The 22500-nt window shown below is 37.6% G+C and overlaps 2 protein-coding genes and 2 pseudogenes across 13 annotated transcripts; all 4 read left to right on the forward strand.

Moving 5' to 3' along the window:
- The first annotated feature begins 1892 nt into the window (after positions 1-1892).
- LOC137718365 (uncharacterized) lies at positions 1893-10664 on the forward strand. Of its 11 annotated transcripts, none has more exons than XR_015957255.1 (8): positions 1893-2531; positions 8353-8445; positions 8769-8873; positions 9021-9364; positions 9491-9618; positions 9695-9919; positions 10057-10174; positions 10320-10664. XR_015957255.1 is itself a non-coding variant. In XM_088686834.1 (8 exons), exons 2-6 carry the CDS (start codon positions 8434-8436, stop codon positions 9737-9739), a joined length of 411 nt encoding a protein of 136 aa, XP_088542960.1. In that variant the 5' UTR covers positions 1893-2531; positions 8353-8433; the 3' UTR covers positions 9740-9919; positions 10057-10174; positions 10320-10664. The 11 variants fall into 11 exon arrangements, 3 of the variants coding, with proteins under 3 accessions (XP_088542960.1, XP_088542958.1, XP_088542959.1); XR_015957256.1 differs by having other exon boundaries at positions 9718-9919; XR_015957252.1 differs by having other exon boundaries at positions 9021-9145; positions 9266-9364; positions 9491-9919.
- A 665-nt stretch (positions 10665-11329) lies between these two features.
- On the forward strand, positions 11330-15776 carry LOC137719154 (phospholipase D alpha 1-like). Of its 2 annotated transcripts, none has more exons than XM_068458403.2 (4): positions 11330-11599; positions 11686-11869; positions 12763-14656; positions 15132-15776. In XM_068458403.2, exons 2-4 carry the CDS (start codon positions 11771-11773, stop codon positions 15563-15565), a joined length of 2427 nt encoding a protein of 808 aa, XP_068314504.1. In that variant the 5' UTR covers positions 11330-11599; positions 11686-11770; the 3' UTR covers positions 15566-15776. The 2 variants fall into 2 exon arrangements, with proteins under 2 accessions (XP_068314504.1, XP_088541217.1); XM_088685091.1 differs by having other exon boundaries at positions 11385-11599; positions 11683-11869.
- A 1734-nt stretch (positions 15777-17510) lies between these two features.
- On the forward strand, positions 17511-18260 carry LOC137732391 (flavonoid 3',5'-hydroxylase CYP75B138 pseudogene; annotated as a pseudogene).
- Positions 18261-21446: 3186 nt separating this feature from the next.
- Positions 21447-22202, forward strand: LOC137742570 (flavonoid 3',5'-hydroxylase CYP75B138 pseudogene; annotated as a pseudogene).
- The last annotated feature ends 298 nt before the right edge of the window (positions 22203-22500 follow it).

The following is a 22500-nucleotide window of genomic DNA, read 5'->3' on the forward strand; positions in this document are numbered from 1 at the left end:
AAACAAAACGAAATTATTATAGAAACCAGCCCTAATTTATGTAATTATTAATTATGTACATATTTTTTCTTCTTCATGGGAATATATTAATATATTATGATCAGTGCTTCTGCCCTCCATTTACGTCTTCCACAAGAAAAGCATGAAATTAAGACCTTTCTAGGGTGTGCATATGTCGAGTGTTGTAATTTTCTGCTATTCTTATATCTCAATATTGTCATCGTAATTAATTAACTCTGTCGGCTGTTGCATTACCGTCACTTTCTACTCTTTTTTTTTTTTTTTTGGTAAAGGATGTTCATAAGATGCCATGCACACATGATCGTCTTAACAATATTTCCCAACCAGATATTTAGTTAACATCATTAGTTATCCATCAAACATATATGTTGCAGTTGATTAAGAAAGAAACATCATCAATGTTTTGTACGACTAGTGTCATGAACTTTTCTATGAAATTTAGTTGACATCATTAGTTATCCGTCAACATATATGTTGCAGTTGATTAAGAAAGAAACATCATCAATGTCATGAACTTTTCTGTGAATCGATCGAGCTTCTAACGTCAAACTCTTACGTAATAGATTTTTCGGCATATTTGAAATACCGTTATGTGGTGGTATATATAGCATGTAAAAAAAAATTATAACTCGTGCATCATTTTTCAAGTAATACATCCTATAAATAGGACATATCAACATTGTCGCCCGCTCATCTTGTTAGCCCTAATGAGACATGCATTCATGCATTATGTAAATTTGTAATTAGTTACTGTGTACAGTTTGTTTATCAATTTTCCTACGTAAAGATTGTAAATAATCGTAAGTTTCCAAGGATATATGAAAATTATGAGATAAATATATAATATAGTGCTGGCCTCAAAAGTGCAAACTACAAAGTATGAAAGTGATCGATGGAGACTTCAAATAAAAGCCATTTAGTACGTAGTTGGTTTGATCATAAATATTTCTTTGCTCAAATTTCTTTATATCTTTGAAACTGTCTTGTTTTCTCTATATATGGGGTCCCCACCTGGGCTCTCACCACATTTTTGTAAACTAATTATCAACGATGCATGATTAAATCACATTTCGCCCTTAATTTATTACTTATAAAATTAAATTAGCCGATGAATGCTGTTTTAGAGTCCCACATTCTTTCTTTTCCCTTTCTTGTTAAGCAAGACTACACCAAATATCTTTCAAATTTATCTTCTTTTGTTTTACATTACTTTTCTTTCTTGAATGGTAAGCAAGCATCGTTAGATATTTTCTTTTTCATCTCGTGTCACAACTAATAGCAGAAAGAATTGGTGGGAACAAGAACATCAATGTATTCATTTGTGTCTATAAATGGCGAAGGAGAACAGAAATTGGAAATTAACTAAAAAAGCATGTGGTTCAATATCTTAGTGGATGAAATGTTGAGTTTTCACTAATCTGTCCAGCTTCGAAACTCCCCTTCCTCTAAAATATTGTAATACTTTCGAACCCCCACCTCTTTTCTTAACAATGATAATTTTTTTTTTTTTTTTTTAAAGTTGACTAAAATAATAATTTGACAAATCTCAAGTTGAATTATTGATTATTCAAATATTACCAATACATCATTTAAACACCAACGATATATTGATTGAATATTGACAAATATGAATTAAATATTGGAAACAATAAAAAATTGAAAATGAATCATTTCAGCCGAATTCTCAAGCTTGTATCTATATCACACTAAAAACATGACCCACATGACATCAATTCAACATTCATATAAACAAAAAATAATGTCATTTGTTAGGAGAAAAAATAGTAGTCAACTTGATTGTTAGATGGACAAAGAGACTATTAGCCTAAACTTTAAGAATTACTTTATCAACTTTTTAAAAGATATGGAGCAAAGTGTGTAATTCATAATAAGTAGTTTGGGCCTACCCAAAACTGGACAGAGAAATTTGGACCCATAAAGGATGAAAAGACAGATTTGGGCCTACCACTTGTGCCCTTTAATCGTTATTAAATAGCCCAAACTTCCTGTCCTATCTGGGTCCGAAGCTACATTCATGACGTGGCCCACGTACAGCCTACCATTCAACGGTAACTACCATTCTTTCACAACCCGCGAAACTGAGTCAGCACCGAGTTCAGCTACGACTCGTCACTCCCCACCCCCCTCACCCTCCTCATTCCCCTTGACTCGGTGTGAACTCGGAGTCCGCCATGCTCAAAGGCAAGCTCAAACTCCTGGAAAAGGCCAAGCGCGTTTTCCCGGACCGGATTGGCAGCCTGGTCGCGGGATTCGAAGACAAAGAGGAAGAAAATGATGGGTCCGACTTGGTGTTCGAGTCGGGCGAGGAGCTGGAGACGATTCTGCCAAACGGGTGCGGGTCCGGCAGAGAAAGAGATTGACGAAGACGATGAGGATTTTGATGATGAGAAGGTGGATAGGGAATCGGATTTGAGGGTCCGGCAGAGACCCGAAATGGAGGTGTCGGGCTCGGTGTCGTTGTTGGCGGCCATTGCCTCGGATGATAAAAGGTCTGATCTTGCATTTTTATTTTTTATTTTATTTTATTTTTTGTAACTAGTTACATTACTGGTGTATTTTTTTTTTTTTTTTTTTTTTTTTTTGGTATATAAGAGACATTTTACTTAAAACTAATCTAAGTGTTACGAAGGGAATTTGAACTCGGATGCATAGATAAATATATTAACTATAGTTAACATATGGCTATGTCCACTTCTCTATGGAAGGTGTAACTTTAGAATATGTAAGCCGATATTTAGGATGAAGGAAAACAGTAGTACCACACTCGGAACCTTTGCCTTTGTGGGTTTTGTTTGAGTTGCAATAAAAAAACAAGACAATGTTGATAGTTTATTGATCGTTGTTACCTACATTTCTGCAGAAACCATATAGATCATGTTGTTAAGAGTACATCCTCACATAGCAGCAACGTATCAAAACCACCACCAAATTAGATTCTTACTTAGTTGTTAAGCTTGTGATGTGTAGTGATTAGTTATTTGTATTATGTTGAGTTGGCACACATATTTGGGATATGGTATTTATGTATAAATACCTTATGTATGGTTCTGTTGAATGAATGAATAAACACAATTATATTTCTCTCTCTAGAATTCTCTCCTTCTCTCTCTATAACAGTTTTCCCTCTTTGGATTCTGAGTTTCGTTTGAGTTCTCAGAAACAAAACCGTGAGGGCTTGGTCGGGGCCCAAAGCGGACAATATCGTGCTATGGTGGAGTCGAGTCTAGGATGTGGTGGGGACCCAGGCCGGGATGTGACAATTGGGTATCAGAGCCAATCCCTGACCGGAAGTGTGCCGACGAGGACGTCGGGCCTTAAGGGGGGGGTGGATTGTAACATCCCATATTGCCCATAGAAGTGAATCCTCTAAGCCTTATATGTATATTCTCATCTCTACCTAGCATGAGGTCTTTTGGGAACTCATTGGCTTCGGGTTCCATCGGAACTCCGAATTTTAACGAGTTTGCGTGAGAGCAATCCCATGATGGGTGACTCATTGGGAAGTTCTCGTGTGAGTTTCTAGAATTGTCTAACCGACTCTGATTCGGTGCTTCCCTCTCTTCTTGAAACTTCCTAGCGTTTCTTGAATTTTCTTACCTCCCAAACAGATTGCTGCTTCTCTAATCTCAATCCAACAAATCTTGATATGACGACTGCTGCAAACTTCTCCAATTCTACTTCTCAACCTCCTGCAAACCCTAATTCCCCAGCGAATCTCCCTCACAATGACATCTCCAACCTCTCGATCATGTCAATTGGATCGATTTCCACTACAAATGTCACTGGAATGGTTCCGACGAAGCTCAATCGTCAGAACTATATCACTTGGCACAGTCTCTTCATCTCTGTCATGAAGCGTTTCACGCTTCTTGGACTCATCAATGGCGAGGACCTGTGTCCTCTTAAATTTGTTCAAAATTCCACTGGCGAGTGTGTGCTCAATGATTCTTTTGAGGCCTGGTGTGAGCGCGATCAAATTCTGACCATTTGGATCAACTCTACGCTTTTTGAAGATCTTCTTCCCTTGACCATTGGCATGGAAGACTCTCGTTCTCTTTGGCAATCTCTTGAACAACGTTTCTCTGGTGCTTCTTGCACACATGTTCACAGTCTTCGATCGAAGATCCACACGATTTAGAAAGGTGATTCTTCCATGACCGACTTTCTGAATTCAATTAAAGATATCTCTGATAAACTTGCTTTTGCTGGTAAACCACTGTCTGAATCCGATCTTGTGGCGTACATCTTGTCTGGACTACCTGATGAATCTGAGTCGTTTGTTGACTCTATTGAGACTCGCAATGAATCTGTGACTGCTAATGAACTTCATGGTCTCTTATTGAGCAAAGAAATCTCGCTCCAAAAATGTAAAACTAGAGCCTCTTCCTCATTAACTGCACCATTTCATGCTTATGTTGCTCAATCCGCCAATTCTGGAGACATCTCGAACAGAGGCAACTGGAACAATAACAATTTTCGAAATCGGAATCGGTCTAATCAGAATCGTAATTTTGGGGGAAACAAACCTAACAACTGGAACAACAACAATTCCAGTGGTATCCTTGGTGCTGGTCTTTCTCGCCAAAACTTTGGTCAATCCTCCTTCTCTGGTCGTTCTGTACAATGCCAGCTATGCCTTCAATATGGTCACTGGACTCCCACATGCAATCGTCTCTCTCAATTTACATCCACCTCAACAAACACTTTCACTCAAGCTCTCACAACAATGTCTGCCATGACTTCTGTTGCACCTCCTAGCTATTGGCTCACTGATAGTGGTGCATCTCTTCGCGTCTCACTTGATCCCTCCATACTCAAGTCTGCCATTCCCTATTCTGGAAGTGATCAACTTTTTGTTGGTGATGGAAAAGGTTTGTGCATTTCTCATACCGGTTATGCCCTCATTCACACAAAAAATGCTTCTTTTCAATTGAATAATGTCCTTTTAGTTCATCATGCATCACATAACTTGTTATCTGTTTACAAGTTTGTCTATGACAATTGGTGTTCCCTGACATTTGATCTTTGTGAGTTCTATGTCAAGGACCTAAGAATTGTGAAGATGCTTTTCTAGGGCCCCAGTGAAGGAGGCTTGTACCCCTTCTACTGGAATGCTTCCAATGGTGTTTCTGGGATTGCAATCTCTCATATTGCTCTAATAATTGCTAAGGCTGACATCCATATCTGGCATCGAAGACTTGGACACCCTTCTAGGGGAGTTTGACATTTTGTTATGCATAAGAATAATCTCCCTGTAATTGGTTCTGTTAATAACTTGTTAATGTGCACTGCATGTCAATTTGGGAAAGCTTCTAAGCTCCCATTTTCATCTTTACCTTGTACTTCCACTAGACCACTTCCACTTCAGGTTCTCCACACTGATGTATGAGGTCCCTCTCTCACATCTTCATGTACTGGTTACAGATTTTATCTAATAATAGTGGACAATTTTACTAAATATAGTTGCCTTTATCCTCTATATTTCAAGTATGATGTATTCTCTACTCTCAAGACATTTCTTTTAAAGATTCAAACTCTTCTTGACTTCAAAGTTCAAAGTATAAGATCAAATACAGGGGATGAATTCTTGAATAAGTCACTCCAAGGTTTTCTTAATGATCAAGGCATCACCCATCAGTTGAGTTGCTCTCACACTCCTGAGCAAAATGGGTGTGCAGAGAGAAAGCATCGACATGTTGTTGAAATGGGCAGAACACTGTTATCTCAAAGTGGTTTACCTGCAAAGTTTTGGGTTGAAGCTTTTCAAACTGATATCTATCTCATTAATCGGTTGCCTTCTCAATCTTCTGTGATCAGTCCTTGGGAACTCATGTTTCATGCTTCTCCTAAGTATCACACACTGAAGACTTCTGGATGTGCTTGCTACCCATGGTTATAGCCTTATTTGAGCGACAAATTGGACTCAAAGAGTAAACAATGTGTTTTTCTAGGTTATAGCTTAAATCATAGTGGCTATAGGTGCTTGGATCCTATCACCAATAGACTATACATCTCAAGACATGTGGTGTTTGATGAGTCCTTATTTCCTTAAAAGCATCTTTCTTCTCTGGTTTCATCTGAGCAATCATGTTCACAGCAGCAATCCGATCCTCCTATTTCTCTTTCTCTTCCATTACCAGTGTCACATTCTGAGAAACAAACAAAAACTGCAGCTTTCAATTCTGAGCAACAAAATACATCTTCTCATGTCCAAATTTGATTCACTCTCTAGCTACATCTTCTAGCACAGAAGCATCTCCCACTACCTTATCTACATCAGATTCATCTCAGTCATCATCATTCCATCCTCCAACTCTTGTCAATAATCACCGTATGATTACAAGAGCAAAGGCAGGTATTCATAAACCCAAGGTGTTCACTGCTACTAAACACCAACTCCCATCTTTAGTTGATTCTCTTACCAAGTTACCCACTACTCCATCGACTTTTCTCCAAGGCTCTAAGCACTCTCACTGGATGAAAGCTATGCAATCTGAGTTCCAAGCATTGCAGTCCACTAGAACTTGGGAATTGGTTCCTAATAATTCAAATTACAATCTTATAGGTTGCAAATGGGTTTTCAAAGTTAAGCACAAAACAGGAAGGCTTGGACTTCTTAGAAACCTTTAGTCCAGTTGCAAAGCCTACTACTATCAGGATCTTACTCTCCATTGCTGTTAACTATGATTGGTTTATACATCAACTTGATGTAAGTAATGCCTTCCTCCATGGTCATTTAAAGGAAGATGTACATATGATTTAGCCCCCTGGTTCTGTAGATCCTTCCAAACCTCATCATGTCTGCAAGCTTAGGAAATCACTCTATGGTCTTAAACAAGCTCCTCGAGCTTGGTATGAAGCTTTCTACAATGCTATTCTTTCTCTGGGATTCAGTTCATCATATTATGATACCAGTCTCTTTATTAAAAGGGATACTTCTATTACTTTTATATTGGTCTATGTTGATGATATAATCATCATTGGAAGTTCAACTATTGAGTGTCAATCTACCATATCCAAACTGCAAGCTTTGTTCCCTGTTAAGGATCTGGGAGATATTCACTATTTTTTAGGCATTGAAGTTCAAAGATCAACAAAGGGCTTGCTTATGCATCAGTATTAGTATGCATTAGACTTGCTCAGAGAGACAGATATGCTTGGAACTAAACCTTGTGCAACACCTGTGTCTACTTCCAAACTGGATCACTTAGGCACACTATTATCTGATCTCACTCATTATAGGTCCACAGTTGGTGCTTTACAATATCTAACTTGGACCAGACTTGATTTAGCCTTTGTTGTCAATCAAGTTTGCCAATATATGCATTCTCCAAGAACCATTCATCTATAGGCAGTCAAGCGCATCCTGAGATATCTCAAGGGCACTGTTGATTCAGGACTTTGGTTCACTAAAGGCACTCAATGTCTCATTGCTTGGTCTGATGTAGATTGGGCGAGTTGCCCTGTGGATAGAAGATCCACCAATGGCTATTGTGTGTTCTTAGGTCCTAATCTAATCTCTTGGAGTGCTAAGAAACAAGCCACATTTGCTAGATCATCAACAGAGGCTGAGTATAGGTCTCTTGCAAATACTGCTGCTAAGTTAACTTGGGTGTGCAAGATTCTGCAAGATATATCCGTCCCTTTGCTCAAGACACCGATCATCTACTCTGATAACAAAAGTGCCACTGCTCTTGCATTCAATCCTATTTTTCATGCTCGAACCAAGCATGTTGAAATAGACTATCACTACATCCGAGAGAAAGTTTTACTTGGTCATATTGGTGTACAACATGTTACTTCACTTCTCCAAATTGCAGATGTTTTCACCAAGTCTTTGGTTGCTGATCAATTTGCTGCTCTTACTTCCAAGCTATTAGTTTGATCACCTTCCTTCAACTTGAGGGGGTGTGTTAAGAGTACATCCTCACATAGCAGCAATGTATCAAAACCACCACCAGATTAGATTCTTACTCAGCTGTTAAGCTTGTGATGTGTAGTGATTAGTTATTTGTATTATGCTGAGCTAGCACATACATTTGGGATAGGATATTTATGTACAAATACCTTATGTATGGTTCTGTTGAATGAATGAATAACCACAATTATATTTCTCTCTCTCTCTCTCTCTCTCTCTCTCTCTCTCTCTCTAGAATTATCTCCTTCTCTCTCTTTAACAGTTTTCCCTCACTGGATTCTGAGTTTCAACACATATCGGGCATTACAATTTGTTGTTTGTATTCTTCTTTTATTCTTTGTCCAGGTAATTTTCTGCTTTAGGATTTTTATCTATTTTTCTTTTCCAATTAGCTTTCTCAGCCAGAGATAAATTTGGAAAAGTTACAGAGAAGCGCTCGCTCTGGGCTTCCGGATGGAGGAGTTTTGCATGCAATGACGTGGAAGGTACTGACTTTGTTTCACTAGCTGCTTCTGCAATGTAAACTTTGTTACTGTTGTTTTTTTCTACTAGATTAACAAATCTTAAGAGTTCAGACCACAAGTATTACTTAGGAAAGGGTTCCTCAGTCTTGGTTTCTGAGGTGAATGTGTTGTTTTGTTTTCTATGCGTATGTGTATATCATTGTGTGTGTGTGTGTGTGTGTGTGTGTGTATTGATTTTTCAAACCTTTGAACAACAAAAGGCTAGCGATGACAAGTAACTTGTTGACTGATAATTTAGATGCGTGTATATATTTAATGATTGTCCTTACATTTCATGCACACAGCTGCTTTTGGGTTATCTACCTCCTTCCTGGGATTTATGGGAAAAAGAACGGATTGAAAACCGACAAAAATATGCCAAGCTTAAAGAGGAGCTCCTCCTGAGTCCTGTAAGATGCTCGCCAAGTTTCCTAGTGAACAAACTGTACAGTAGCAATTTATTTACATAGGTTTATATTTTACAGAACAATAGCTATTCATCAGAAGCAATAATTTTGTTAGTGTTTATTATGCACTAATCAAAATCTTGAATCTAGGCAGTCACAAATCACCACGAGAAAATTTGGTGATTTCAGTTATTGCAATCGGCCTGCTGACGGCAATGTTGATGCACCGCTGAAGCGATATGAAATTTCCGAGGAAGATCACCCTTTAAGCCTTGGTAAGGCTAGTGTTTGGCATCAATACTTTCTGTTAAAATGCCTTTTTCATTATAAGGCTGTATCTTGGCTGCCTTCGGTACGATTAGGTGACGTTAATCCTGCTACATGTTTATTTATAGCATACAGAGATTGTAGAACAGATAGACCGTGATTTGAAACGAACACACCCGGATCTGAAATTCTTCTCGTGGGATTTATCATTCAGTGGGAAACACAGGGTATACGATTCCCACAAAATAAAATATTTCTTAAGTTAGCTCCTTGTGTGTGTTTGTCTCACATGTCCAGCAAATAGATGACTGACGGTGTCACTAACTCGATCTTTGCTGCATTTCCCTTTTAAGGAATCAATGAGAAGCATTCTTCTGCTACTTGCAAATTAAATGCAGCAATCCGCTATGTGCAAGGCATGAGTGAGGTCTTGGCGCCAATATACCATGTCCTTAGTACTGACACGAATGAGCAAAATGCGGTAAGAGAATTGCCTGGAAACATTTAAATGTTTTTGTCTTATAAATGTTTGACATAACTTGCATATATTGTCCAAGTGTAAAAAGAAGCAAAGCTGCAGGATGGTTTCGTTCTGCAGGTAAATGCAGAAGCAGATAGCTTCTCTTGTTTTGTTCGACTCTTGAGTGGCTCAGTGGATCACTTTTGCGAACTGGATAACAGTGCAGTTTGTATACTCTGTGCTCTCTCCGCTTGTCAGAGTTATTGAAAGCCAACGGTGAGGAACTGTGGAAGCATCTTGAGTTCAATACAAGTCTACAAAGGTAAAATTATATCAGAGCGAATTACAAGATTCAGTTTAACCATTTTTTCGCATTTTTGTGGGGAACTAAGATGCCATTTTCAACAGATTGTGTTGCGCCTAACTTCGTGGCTTTTTAAAAAATGCCCTCCCTTACAGGTGAAACAGCAATACTTTGGATTCAGATGGATCACATTACTACTTACACGAGAATTCAACTTCCAAACCATCATGAGAATTTGGGATTCACTACTGAGCAGCCCTTTTTGGTGCGCAGGTATATCTCCCTCCCCATCTCTTTGTGTGCTAGTAACCCAGTAGTCAGTATGGCAATCAGCTTTCCTCTTTTTTTTTGTCAATTTTAGTTTGATGATGCGCCGTTATGAACAAACACTGATTTCTTCAAAAAACAACTTCTGCAGGATATGCTTCTAAAAATTTGTTGCGCAATGCTGCTATGCATGAAAAGTAGACTGTTAAGTGGTGATTTTGTGGCAAACTTAATACTTATGCAGCGCTATCCAGATATTAACATCGAACATCTTCTCCATGTAGCTCGGGATCTTAGTTATGAACCCATCTTCATATCGTTCGTCTTTGTCCCTGTAAATCCAATACCAACACGCACGATTCTGTACGCATTTTTCACTTACCGGTTCGTAAAGATGAACAAAACAACTGTTGCTTTAGCTAATTTGTGGCGAACAATTCTCAATGATATGGAAAATGTTTTGCAACCTGCAGCCAATCAGGCTGAATTTCATGAATTTTCAGATGCATGAGTATCTCACAAACGTAATCAATTAATTAAGGCTGGTTGGCTCGCTCACGTCCCTGTAAGAACAATCACAGATTGACCCTCAAAATCAGCTGCAGAAAATTAATTAATTTGCAATTTGGCACCTTAAATAAAAGCCTTTGTGATCAACTAGAAGGTTTATTTATTCATGTTTCCTCAACTTGGCATGTTTCCGTCAGTTGATTTGACTTCTAATTAATTGGATTACGAATTTTTTCATAGACCTCACATTTTTTTATAATTAAATTTTATGTGTTAAACACAAAGAAAACTCGGAATTGAAATAATTTTGATACATCATATTTCAATAAACATACAAAAGTCAAGAATAATTTCAGATAACAGGTTGACACAATGAATTGTATCACATAATTTATATGATCACGCGGTACAATTATCATACCTAATACATTTTAGAATTATGGTACCTAATACGTTTTCCATCAAACTAATCACCTTTTTCAGCAACCTATTTGCTGTTAAGAAGCCTCAAAATTTGAATGCGACAGTTAGGATAGAATGTTTATCCAAAATGGTAGTCAAAACTAGAGCAAGTTTTGAATTTTAAATACGAATTTAACGTAATCTCCGCCATTTGATAACATGCTAATCCTATTGCGTGGCTGTTTACCTGCACCACCACTGCATATCTTAGTATTTTTATTCTGTTCACAATTGTTTCGAACGCAACCACTCCAAAATAACAGAAAAATAAAACGAAACCACTCGGAAATATACGCATACATTATCTTCATTTTTCTCCACCATGCTTCAATTCAGACTTGTTTCATACAATATACCCATATATTAATATGATGTCTGTATATATATGTAGACAATAATTTCAGGAAGTGACAACTCAATACAATCTCATTTGTTATTTTTCGTGATTTGGTTTGACTTGTATGTTCTTGGTCTCACCTTTTGTTCCAAAATTTAGAACTTCTTGTTCCTTGCGAGGTAATTAATGCTTCATTTTTGTTCAGCAGCATAAAAGATACTTGTGATTTAGTTGATTGCCGAATCTGCTAGCTAGCCTGTGTTCGATTTGCGGATACAGTTCTAGAGATCGATATGGCGGCGAAACCAGTGCTACTGCATGGAGTTCTCCATGCAACCATCTACGAGGTTGACAGGCTCATGGCTGGTGGTTGCTGCATTTTCTTCTGCAAAGTATAAATCTGTTTGTCCCTTTTCTCTCTGAATTGTGTTGTTTATCATGTTATTTCAGTTTCTAATTTTTCCTTCTCAAAACTTGATGATCAAGTCATAATTTATTTTTCCTTTAAACTTGTTTTGCTTTAGATTCATATATTATTATCTCTAACAATTCAATCATGATCCAAAAATTTCTAATTATTTTCTTGTACAATAAATTATTATGGCGTATTCATCGTTAGTTTTATTTCCGCATGAGAGGTGATAGTAGCATATTCCGACGAATCATTTCTTCAAAAAGAAGAAGAGTATATGTGAAAACACTTATTTGAAATATCACTTATCAAATTTGATTGTGGAATACAATTTTTTTTTGAAGAATTCTCCATGATATAATCGAACTTCCATGTTTGGCTGTGTGATTTCGTCCTGCAAAGTGGCTGCAACTACAGTAACATTTACTGTATCTGTATTCCAACTTTCAGGGGACCATCATCCTAATTACAAGACATTTTCAACCTTGAGTCAATAATGGCATCTTGATCTATGCCCATAAATGACCCGCAAGTCGCCATGGCATTATTGATTTTTATGATAAATTCTACTTGATTTTGGACTCATGTGATGCTTGACCACTTAAATTTCATTTTGCGACATTTTACTAACTAAACATTTTGATTTGTGCTTAAAAAGCTCGCCGTTAGTTTCAGAGCATTGTTATCGACACTCTAAAAATGTCATATGCACTTCTTTCTATTTAAATTTTATCTTGGTACTTTCACAATTTCAGACAACAAAAAAAAAAAAAAAAAAAAAATCCTCAACGGGTTGTGTGACCTGCTTTGACTTGCTAAATGTAATGTGAGAAATCTAACTTCAGTAAATGTCATGATTCAATTTCATTGCAGTTTCTTGGAGAGTCAGTAGGGTTTGGGAAAGGTTCCAGACTCTATGCAACAATTGATTTGGAAAATGTAAGAGTCGGACGAACTAGACTGCTTGAGAACTCAACGAAAAATCCCCAGTGGTGTGAATCTTTTCATATTTACTGTGCACACATGACTTCAAATGTTGTTTTCTCCATTAAAGAAGACAATGCTTTCGGGGCCAAAGTGATCGGAAGGGCTCACATGCCGGCTGCAGAACTCCTCAACAGCGAAGTAGTAGATAGATGGGTTAAGATCATCTATCACAACAAACCTCTGCATGGACGTTCGAAAATTCACGTGAAGTTGCGTTTCTTTAACGTAAACCAGGAGTCGAATTGGTCTCGTGGAATAAGAAGTCCTGAATTCCAAGGAGTTCCATACACATTTTTCACTCAGAGGAATGGTTGCAGAGTTACCCTTTATCAAGATGCTCATGTCCCTGAAAATTTCACCCCACAAATCCCTCTTGCTGGTTCCAAGTGTTATGAACCGCACCGATGCTGGGAAGACATTTTTAATGGCATTTCTAATGCAAAACACTTGATATACATAGCAGGTTGGTCTGTATGTACTAAAATCACATTAGTAAGGGACCCAAAGAGGCAAATCCCGGGAGGTGATTTGACCCTCGGAGAGCTTCTTAAGAAGAAGGCAGATGAAGGAGTGAAAGTCCTAATGCTTGTGTGGGATGACAGAACTTCAGTGAAGTTGCTAAAGAGAGATGGAGTGATGGCTACTCATGATGAAGACACTGAAAGTTACTTCCACAACACAGCAGTTCATTGCGTGTTGTGTCCCCGAAACCCTGACAACGGGAATAGCATTGTCAAGGATTTACAGGTGTCCACCATGTTTACGCATCACCAGAAGATTGTCGTGGTGGACAGTGAATTGCCTAATGGAGGAGGGTTGGAAAAGAGGAGGATTGTGAGCTTCATTGGTGGCATTGATCTTTGTGATGGAAGATATGACACACCTTCACATCCCATTTTCAGGACTTTAGACACAACACACAAGAATGATCTCCATCAGCCTAATTTTGGGGGCGCTTCGATCACAAAAGGTGGTCCAAGGGAGCCTTGGCACGACATACATTGTCAGTTGGAAGGGCCTATTGCGTGGGACGTCTTATTCAATTTTGAGCAAAGGTGGAGGAAACAAGGTGGGAAGGACTTGCTTGTTGAACTCAGAGAGCTTGATGACACATTTATGCCACCATCTCCGGTTATGTCCCCTCAAGACCATGATACATGGAATGTTCAGCTGTTTCGCTCCATCGATGGAGGAGCTGCATTCGGATTCCCTGACTCCCCCGAAGATGCTGCCAGGGCAGGCCTTGTCACCGGGAAAGATCACGTGATTGATCGAAGCATTCAGGATGCTTACATCAATGCCATTCGGCGCGCAAAGTCTTTTATCTACATCGAAAATCAGTACTTTCTTGGAAGCTCTTTCGGATGGCATTCAGATTATGCTACCCTTAAAGTTGAGGAGGTTGGTGCTTTGCATCTGATCCCAAAGGAACTGTCACTAAAGATTGTTAGTAAGATTGAAGCCGGAGAAAGATTTACGGTTTACATTGTGATGCCAATGTGGCCAGAGGGCATCCCGGAAAGCCAAACCGCTCAGGCAATGTTGCATTGGCAGAGGATGACGATGGACATGATGTATAGGGACATTGTTCAAACTCTCAAAGTCAAGGGGATTGAGGCAAACCCTAAGGATTATTTGGCATTCTTTTGCCTTGGTAACCACGAGAAGAAGCTACCCGGAGAATATGAACCTCCGGAAAAACCAGAACATGGATCAGATTACAGTCGAGCACAACAAGCAAGGCGGTTCATGATCTATGTTCATGCCAAGGTGATAATAGGTAAGCCAATCTTATATCACATTCTTCTTAATTAATTATTCTAACTTTTAATTTAACTTAAAGAAAACACGCATTGAGAAAATCTCACTTCTACTCAATTTTCTTCAGTTTTGTTCCTTTTTATTAACATAGTTGATTGTTCTAAGGGTGTAGAATCATCAGGTAGAGCTTAAAATTTAGATTCTAATCTTGGGTTGGTTTATCATTTCGAGTTTAGGTTCCAAACTTCATATTCGCCCCAAATGTAATACTTAAAACCTGAAATCAAAGCTCCAAAGCGTGATTATGAACTCTAAATTATCAACTCTTTTTCAATAAACGGATCAAAGTAGAACAAAGTTGATAATAAGTGAGATTTTCTCGAAACATCCTTTCTTAAAGAAAAAGTGGACGTCCCTACAATAGAATCATGGATTTGTATGCAGGACAAACATATACTGATTCAAGTGTTTGAAATGCGTTGCATAATTTGCAGTTGATGACGAGTACATAATCACTGGGTCCGCAAACATCAACCAAAGATCAATGGATGGAGCCAGGGATTCGGAGATTGCCATGGGGGCCTACCAACCCTATCATCTATCCACCGGAAAGCCAGCCCGGGGACAAATTCATGGCCTCAGAATGTCATTGTGGTATGAACACTTGGGCCTGCTTAATGACATCTTTCTTGAACCACAAAATGTGGAATGCATAAGAAAGGTGAACCAAATTGCAGACCAGCATTGGGACCTTTATTCATGTGACACATTGGATGGTGACTTGCCAGGGCATTTGCTTAGCTACCCCATTGCAGTTACTGAAAATGGAGAGGTCACAGAATTGCCCGGAACAGAATTTTTTCCGGACACCAAGGCTCGAATTCTCGGGTCGAAATCTGATTTGCTTCCTTCAGTCCTCACGACTTAGGAGTAAAAAGGTTTCTTCTCATTGTAAATATGTGTTAATATAATAAGAAGTTACCTTACACAATTACAAAAGAAAATTACCGTAGATCGGATAATTCGCTATGTTTTTATCACAATTATTATTTTTATTAGCTACATATGTGATTGCAACATAAATTTGATCAAATATAATTTGTATCTAGTGGAAATTTTGATGCTTGTATTTTATCAAATTTCACTCTCTTAGTCTCTTTCTTTCGCCCTCTTCCCCACCTACCTCCTCCTCATAAATTTGTCCTTGCGTTATATTTTTATTATTGATTTCCCTCTCAAATTTCCTTTTATTTTGGTTGAAGTTGGCTTTAGTTTTCAACATCACTTCTTTTGTTGATAAGAAATTTCGAAGATAACTATTGGTTTTGATGAGTGAGACCATCTTCATGAACACCCTTTCACATCTCTCCCTCTCAAAAACCCTATTGGAAAAAGAACATGAACATATTATCAACAACCATTTTTACAATTATTGGGATTTGATATTTGCCTTTGGCACCATTAACATTAACACTTTAAAGGTGTTGCCAAAAACTTTAACACTTTAAGGTAGTCCTTCGTTACTCTTATGGTAATACTGTCACGTAATGAGTGAGATACTCACATGTATATTTCAAATCATAAAATTGAAATAATACCGTATTAGATTTTTGACTTGTCTTAATTCCTATTCAAAAAAAAATTTATAGTCTAATCATATATTGCATACAGACGGTCGTTTACAAGAATTTCTCACTAAATTAAAAGAAAAGTGACTCATATTCATTATCACGAAAGTATTTGAATCTTTGTCAATCATCTATATTAGGTTAAATATGTTGCCCGTGCTATCTTCTCATATCTTCCATTTTTTCTCCTCCTTTGAATCGCTGCCAATATAATCCAAGCCAGATATGCTTGTTCCCTATCTTACTCAAACTATAAAAATATAAAATAATTCCTAACCAGTTATGTTCTGCATAATGTTGTTTATGTAGTCTTCTTCTATCCCATATTCTAAAATTTGGCCAACATCCAACCACAATCCAAGGCCTTTTGCTTATTGGCTTTTGGGAACCTAACAAGCCACACATGTAACATTCTGACTGAGTAATGTTAACTGCTGAGGCATGCATGTGCTTGCTGCAAGCTTCCTACATATTTTATTTCTTAATTTTTTTTTTTCATCGAAGCTATGAGAAAAACTAACATCGCGCGGATATATGATTATTGTGGTTTTTTATATCAATAATACACAAAAACACTGTTATGTGATGTTTTATATAATTAATATAAAATACCATAATGATATTTTACTCATGTCATATAAGTTGCTTTCAAGCTCAAAACTTTTAAAACTCTATTGGCGCTCAGTCGTTTTCCTATCTTCAACTAAATCTGACTATCAACAACTCCAATATTTTGGCATGGAACGGCCTGACATGTCATGCATGACGACGGCTGCGTATATCAAAGAAGGAAAAAAAAAAAAAACCTAATAATTGAGCCCCATTATCTCAAGCTCCATTATATTCAAGAGTGCAATCCACCACTCTTCATTTCATCTAGGTCCAACAAATATTACCCCATTTCCTGCAGCATTTTGACTGATTTACCACATCAAACTCATCAATCACGATTCACAAAACGAGCCTCTTTCGGAAACAGCATCTTGATCGTTACGTCTTTTGTGTAGGTAGGAAACTTGAAACTTTATGTGGTTAGGTATTGGTGTTAAGAGGGTGCATTGCACGCAGCTACCATTCCATATTAATACTCACATTGCCTAAGATTGTGGTTATGTATTGGTAATTGTACTCTTGTACAAAGTACCTAACCTCCTACCTGTATGAAAGTTACTTTCCACATGAGGATTCGTTTTCCCTAGTTTCCAGAGAGCCAATTAGTACAGTAACACAACTTTCCATGGACAGGATATGGTGGTGGGTGGGACTGACACTTCCTCCAACATAACTGAGTTTGCAATGGCTGAAATCATGAACAAACTAGATATGATGGAAAAAGCCCAGCAAGAGTTAGAAGGCATAGTTGGCAAACACAACATTGTAGAAGAATCCCACATCAACAAATTGCCATACTTACAAGCTGTGATGAAAGAAACTTTGCGCATGCACCCAGCCTTGCCTCTGTTAGTCCCTCATTGCCCAAGTGAAACATGCATTGTGGGATAGTACACCATTCCAAAAAGATCTTGGATTTTCATCAATGTTTGGGCCATACACAGAGACCCTTCGATTTGGGAAAACCCGTTGGAGTTCAATCCAAAGCGGTTCTTGGATAGCAAATGGGACTATAGTGGGAAAGACTTCAACTATTTTCTATTTGGGTCAGGCAGAAGGATATGTGTTGGAATTGCAATGGCTGAGAGGATGGTGATGCATTCACTTGCTACACTTTTGCATTCTTTCGATTGGAAATTGCCAGAGGGAGAGAAGTTGGATCTTTCTGAGAAGTTTGGGATTGTGTTGAAGAAGAAGATACCTTTGATTGCCATCCCAACTCCAAGGTTATCGGATCCAGCACTCTATGAGTAGAACAATGCTGCTATCAAATTCCTTATAATACTTCACTTGAAATAATTAATACCAACTTAAGCCCAAAAATATTTCTTGAAAACTGCATGTTTACGATAATGTTCTATTGTGAGATATCGATATATATATGTGTGTGTGTGTGTGTGTGTGTAGATTATGAATTTATACCAAACTTATGTTCCTAGAAATTTCTAGGTATAAGAGCATTTGTTATTGTGTGTGTGTGTGTGTGTAGATTATGAATTTATACCAAACTTATGTTCCTAGAAATTTCTAGTTATAAGAGCATTTGTTATTGAAAACCTCAAGCTGATGTCCACTTTCTACGGTTTTCTTTTCTCAAGCATTTCCAGATTTGACTTGTTTTATTCTTCTCTGTTCGAATGATCAAAAGTGATATCTCAAATTGCTGAAGTCTGAAGGATAGGACTAATTCCCAGTGAAACACGAAAAATTACAATAAAATTGTGATATTGAATCGCCTAGATATTAGGTTGAGACGTTGGTATCTCATTCTCTTTAAAGAAATTCAAGGCCACTGTGGTTTAACAAAAGTTCTCGAACCGGTGCAGCAGTATATATCCTAACTTGCCCCCTCCAGAATATAATAGTCCAACTGTATCATCATGTGACTAAAACCTAGCTGCACAAAAAGGAAGAGTCCACAAAGACACCCTTCAGTGGCCAATAAGTAAAAGATGGAAAAGATGGAGGCATGAAGAACAATAGATGTAGAGGAAAATGCTAGTGGGATGATAAATAAAAATATGATGGAGAAAATACTACTAATTATTGTTTATTATCACCCTTAAGTGAATAGGGTAATAAACCGATACTTAACAATAATAAGAGCTACAAGAGTTACAACAGGTGAAAGGTTAAAAGACTCCACTTAATTCCGTACTAATAACAAATAACGACAAACAAACTTAACTCCCCACTAGCAATCAAATAATTATAATTATAATTTATTTATTTAATATTAAAAAGGATTTTTATAACAAATGACCCTTAGAATTGGCTCATCCCAACAAGATGGTCCTGAAATTGAAAATCGATCAATATTGTCCCTAAATATGGGTGCTGCAAATCAATGTAGTCATCCCGTTAGTATTATGTCAAATAATCTGTTAGTATGTTGATGTGACATATTTATGGACCCATATATCCTATTAAATTGCAACACGTGGATTATATCAAGCTATTATTTTTAAGAATGATCAAAATTCTAAAAACAATAAACCTGAGTAAATAGAAAGAAATAAACAAAAGTTTAGTCATTCTGGCTTTTAGGATCTCTCGACTCTCTAGTTCCTTCCACTGTTTTTGATCTTTTGGATCGTAATCGAAGAACCGATTCTCCCTCAGACTTGGTCTCATCTTCTCCTGGTTTTGACCATGGTCAATGGAACAAGAGGGGTGATGCTAGCATGTGATTAAAATTTTAATCTCATTTTGTTATGAATCTTATTGATTTTGGTCTTTTCTGACTTATCAGACCAGATTATGCATAGATAATGAAGATTACAGAAAATTGTGGTATCTCTATACCTATGGGATTACTGGCGATGTCTAAACAAAATAATAATAATAATAATCTTGAAAATCAAAACTGGAAATTGCGAGTGGGGGGTCGTGGAAGAATGTGGGGCGCCAGGGAAGGGAAGATGGGTGTGCGCAGATGGAAGGTTCGATCGGAGAGGGGGGGGGGGGGGGGGGAGGAAGAAAGAAAGGGGAAGGCGTGAAGGCGTGAAAGAGGGAGAGAGAAGTCACCACGTTGTGGGGGACTTTGGCAGCTTTGAGTGGGTTGGGGTGCTTGGGGAGGGATGGGAACGGCAGCTTTAAGTGGTTGGGGTGGCTGTGGCTTGCTGATCCTTCCTCTTTTTTTTTTTTTTTTTCCTTAAAGCTTTGGAAAAAGAAAAAAAAAAAACTCATTTCTATTTAAAAAATAAAACATAATCCACATGGTGCATTTTAATTGGATGTATGAATGCATACATGTGCCACATCAACACACTAACAGATTATTTGACAGGATTCTAACGGAATGACTACATTGATTTGCAGCACCCATATTCAGGGATGACATTGATTGATTTTCAATTTTAAGGACCATGTTGATGAGATAGATAAATTTTAAGGATCATTTGTGATAAAAACCTTATTAAAAACGCACCAACAAGCTATTTAGTACTACGATTTAGTAATATTCCTCCTTACTTGTACGTGAGAAACTACATTAGTATGGCAAGCTCATTGTAAATATTAGCTTTACTCCCACACCCCCGTACTGTAGATACTAATATTTGTTGAAGAAAAAAAAAACAAAAAATGCACCAACAATTATTAATTAAAAATTGAAAGGTAAAGTTTGAAAACTCAAAAAATATAACTTTTAGATTTTGGTTTGTAACTATGAAACAAATATGCAAACAAAGTGAAAATGCAAACAAAGTGAAAACCAAAACAAAGCCGATACGGTAATCATTTTCAAATTGGAAGTTTACGCCTACCCAATTAACTGCATATGATCCACTATCATTTTCTAAATGAACGTTTGTGGCTACCCAATTAAGTGCATGTGGTCCATGAGAGTCTCCATGGTTTTGTTGTCTGCACTATTTTCATGTTTGGATTTACAATGTCGCTGTCCCTTCGAAGCTCATCTTTCATCTCATCCGTTTATTTTTTCCTACATCATGATTTCTTCTTTTCAAAAAGGTATGTACATGACAAGTTTGTGGATAAATTCGAGTTCTGTATACCCGAGTTTAAAAAGAAAATGGAAATTTGAAGACCATCCAATAGTGTTTTTTTTTTTTTTTTTTTTTTAACAAATGATATTATTAATATCTACATTAAAGGGAAAATGAGTGTGCTTACTCTCACAATGGGCTAACGATAACGTGGTTCAAATTCGCTTTTGGCGAGAATCGAACCTAAAACTTATCACTTACAAGTGAAGAGGAATACTATTAGACCGTGGTACTAAGTAGCAAGACTGTCCAATAGTTTAACCTCCAAATTCGTAAGTTTTCATTCAATGTTTTTGTGTGCATTTGGTTATGTCTTCCCTTGAAACATTATGCATTGAGACAATCTCAAATTTAATCTCACCTATTGACATGGTTGATTGTTTTACAATCTACGTTAAGTTTTTAGCCTTACATTGGCAGCTAATCGCTTAGATTTTAGGTTTCAAGTTTAGAGTTTTCAGCCCTACATGTATGGAAGTTACTTTCCACACGAGCATTTATTTTCCCTTGTTTCCTGAGAGCCAATTAGTACAGTAACACAATTTTTTGTGGACAGGATATGGTGGTGGAAGGGGGGACTGACACTTCCTCCAACACAACTGAGTTTGCACTGACTGAAATCTTGAACAAACCAGAGATGATGGAAAAAGCCAAGCAAGAGTTAGAAGATGTAATTGGAAAACACAACATTGTAGAAGAATCCCACATCGACAAATTGCCATACTTACAAGCTGTGATGAAAGAAACTTTGCGCTTGCACCTAGCCCTGCCTCTGTTGGTCTCTTTATTGCCCAAGTGAAACATGCATTGTGGGAGGCTACACCATTCTGAAAGGATCTTAGATTTTCATCAATGTTTGGGCCATACTCAGAGGCCCTTCGATTTGGGAAACCCGTTGGAGTTCAATTTGGAGAGTTTCTTGGACATCAAATGGGACTATAGTGGGAAGGACTTCAACAAATTTCCATTTGGTTCAGGCAGAAGAATATGTGTTGGGATTGCAATGGCTGAGAGCATGGTGATGCATTCACTTGATACACTTTTGCATTCTTTCGACTGGAAATTGCCAGAGGGAGAGAAGTTGGATCTTTCTAAGAAGTTTGGGATTGTGTTGAAGAACAAGCTTCCTTTGGTTGCCATCCCAACTCCAAGGTTATCAGATCCAACACTCTATGAGTATAACAATGTTGCAATCAAATTCCTTAAAAATACTTCACTTGTAATAATTAATACCAACTTAAGCCAAAAAATATTTCTCAAAAGCTGCATGTTTACGATAATGTTCTCTTGTGAGATATCGGTATATCAATTATGAATTTATACCAAACTTTTGTTCCTAGAAATTCCTAGGTATAAGAGCATTTGTTTTGAAAGCCTCAAGCTTATGTTCCTCTTTCTACGATTTTCTTTTCTCAAGCATTTCCGGATTTGACTTGTTTTATTTATCTTCTTTGTTAAAGTGATGAAAAATGATATTTCAAATTGCTCAAGTCCTAAGGGTAGGACTAATCCCCAGTGAAACTCGGGAAAGCTAAGTTACATGGAATGAATATCAAGAATCTTCTTGAATAGAATTAGTCGATGCCCCTATGAAGACGATTTTGAATAAATTG

The sequence above is a fragment of the Pyrus communis genome, chromosome 15, assembly GCF_041283825.1.
Source record: "Pyrus communis isolate YQ-2024b chromosome 15, ASM4128382v1, whole genome shotgun sequence".
Classification (NCBI taxonomy): Eukaryota; Viridiplantae; Streptophyta; class Magnoliopsida; order Rosales; family Rosaceae; genus Pyrus; species Pyrus communis.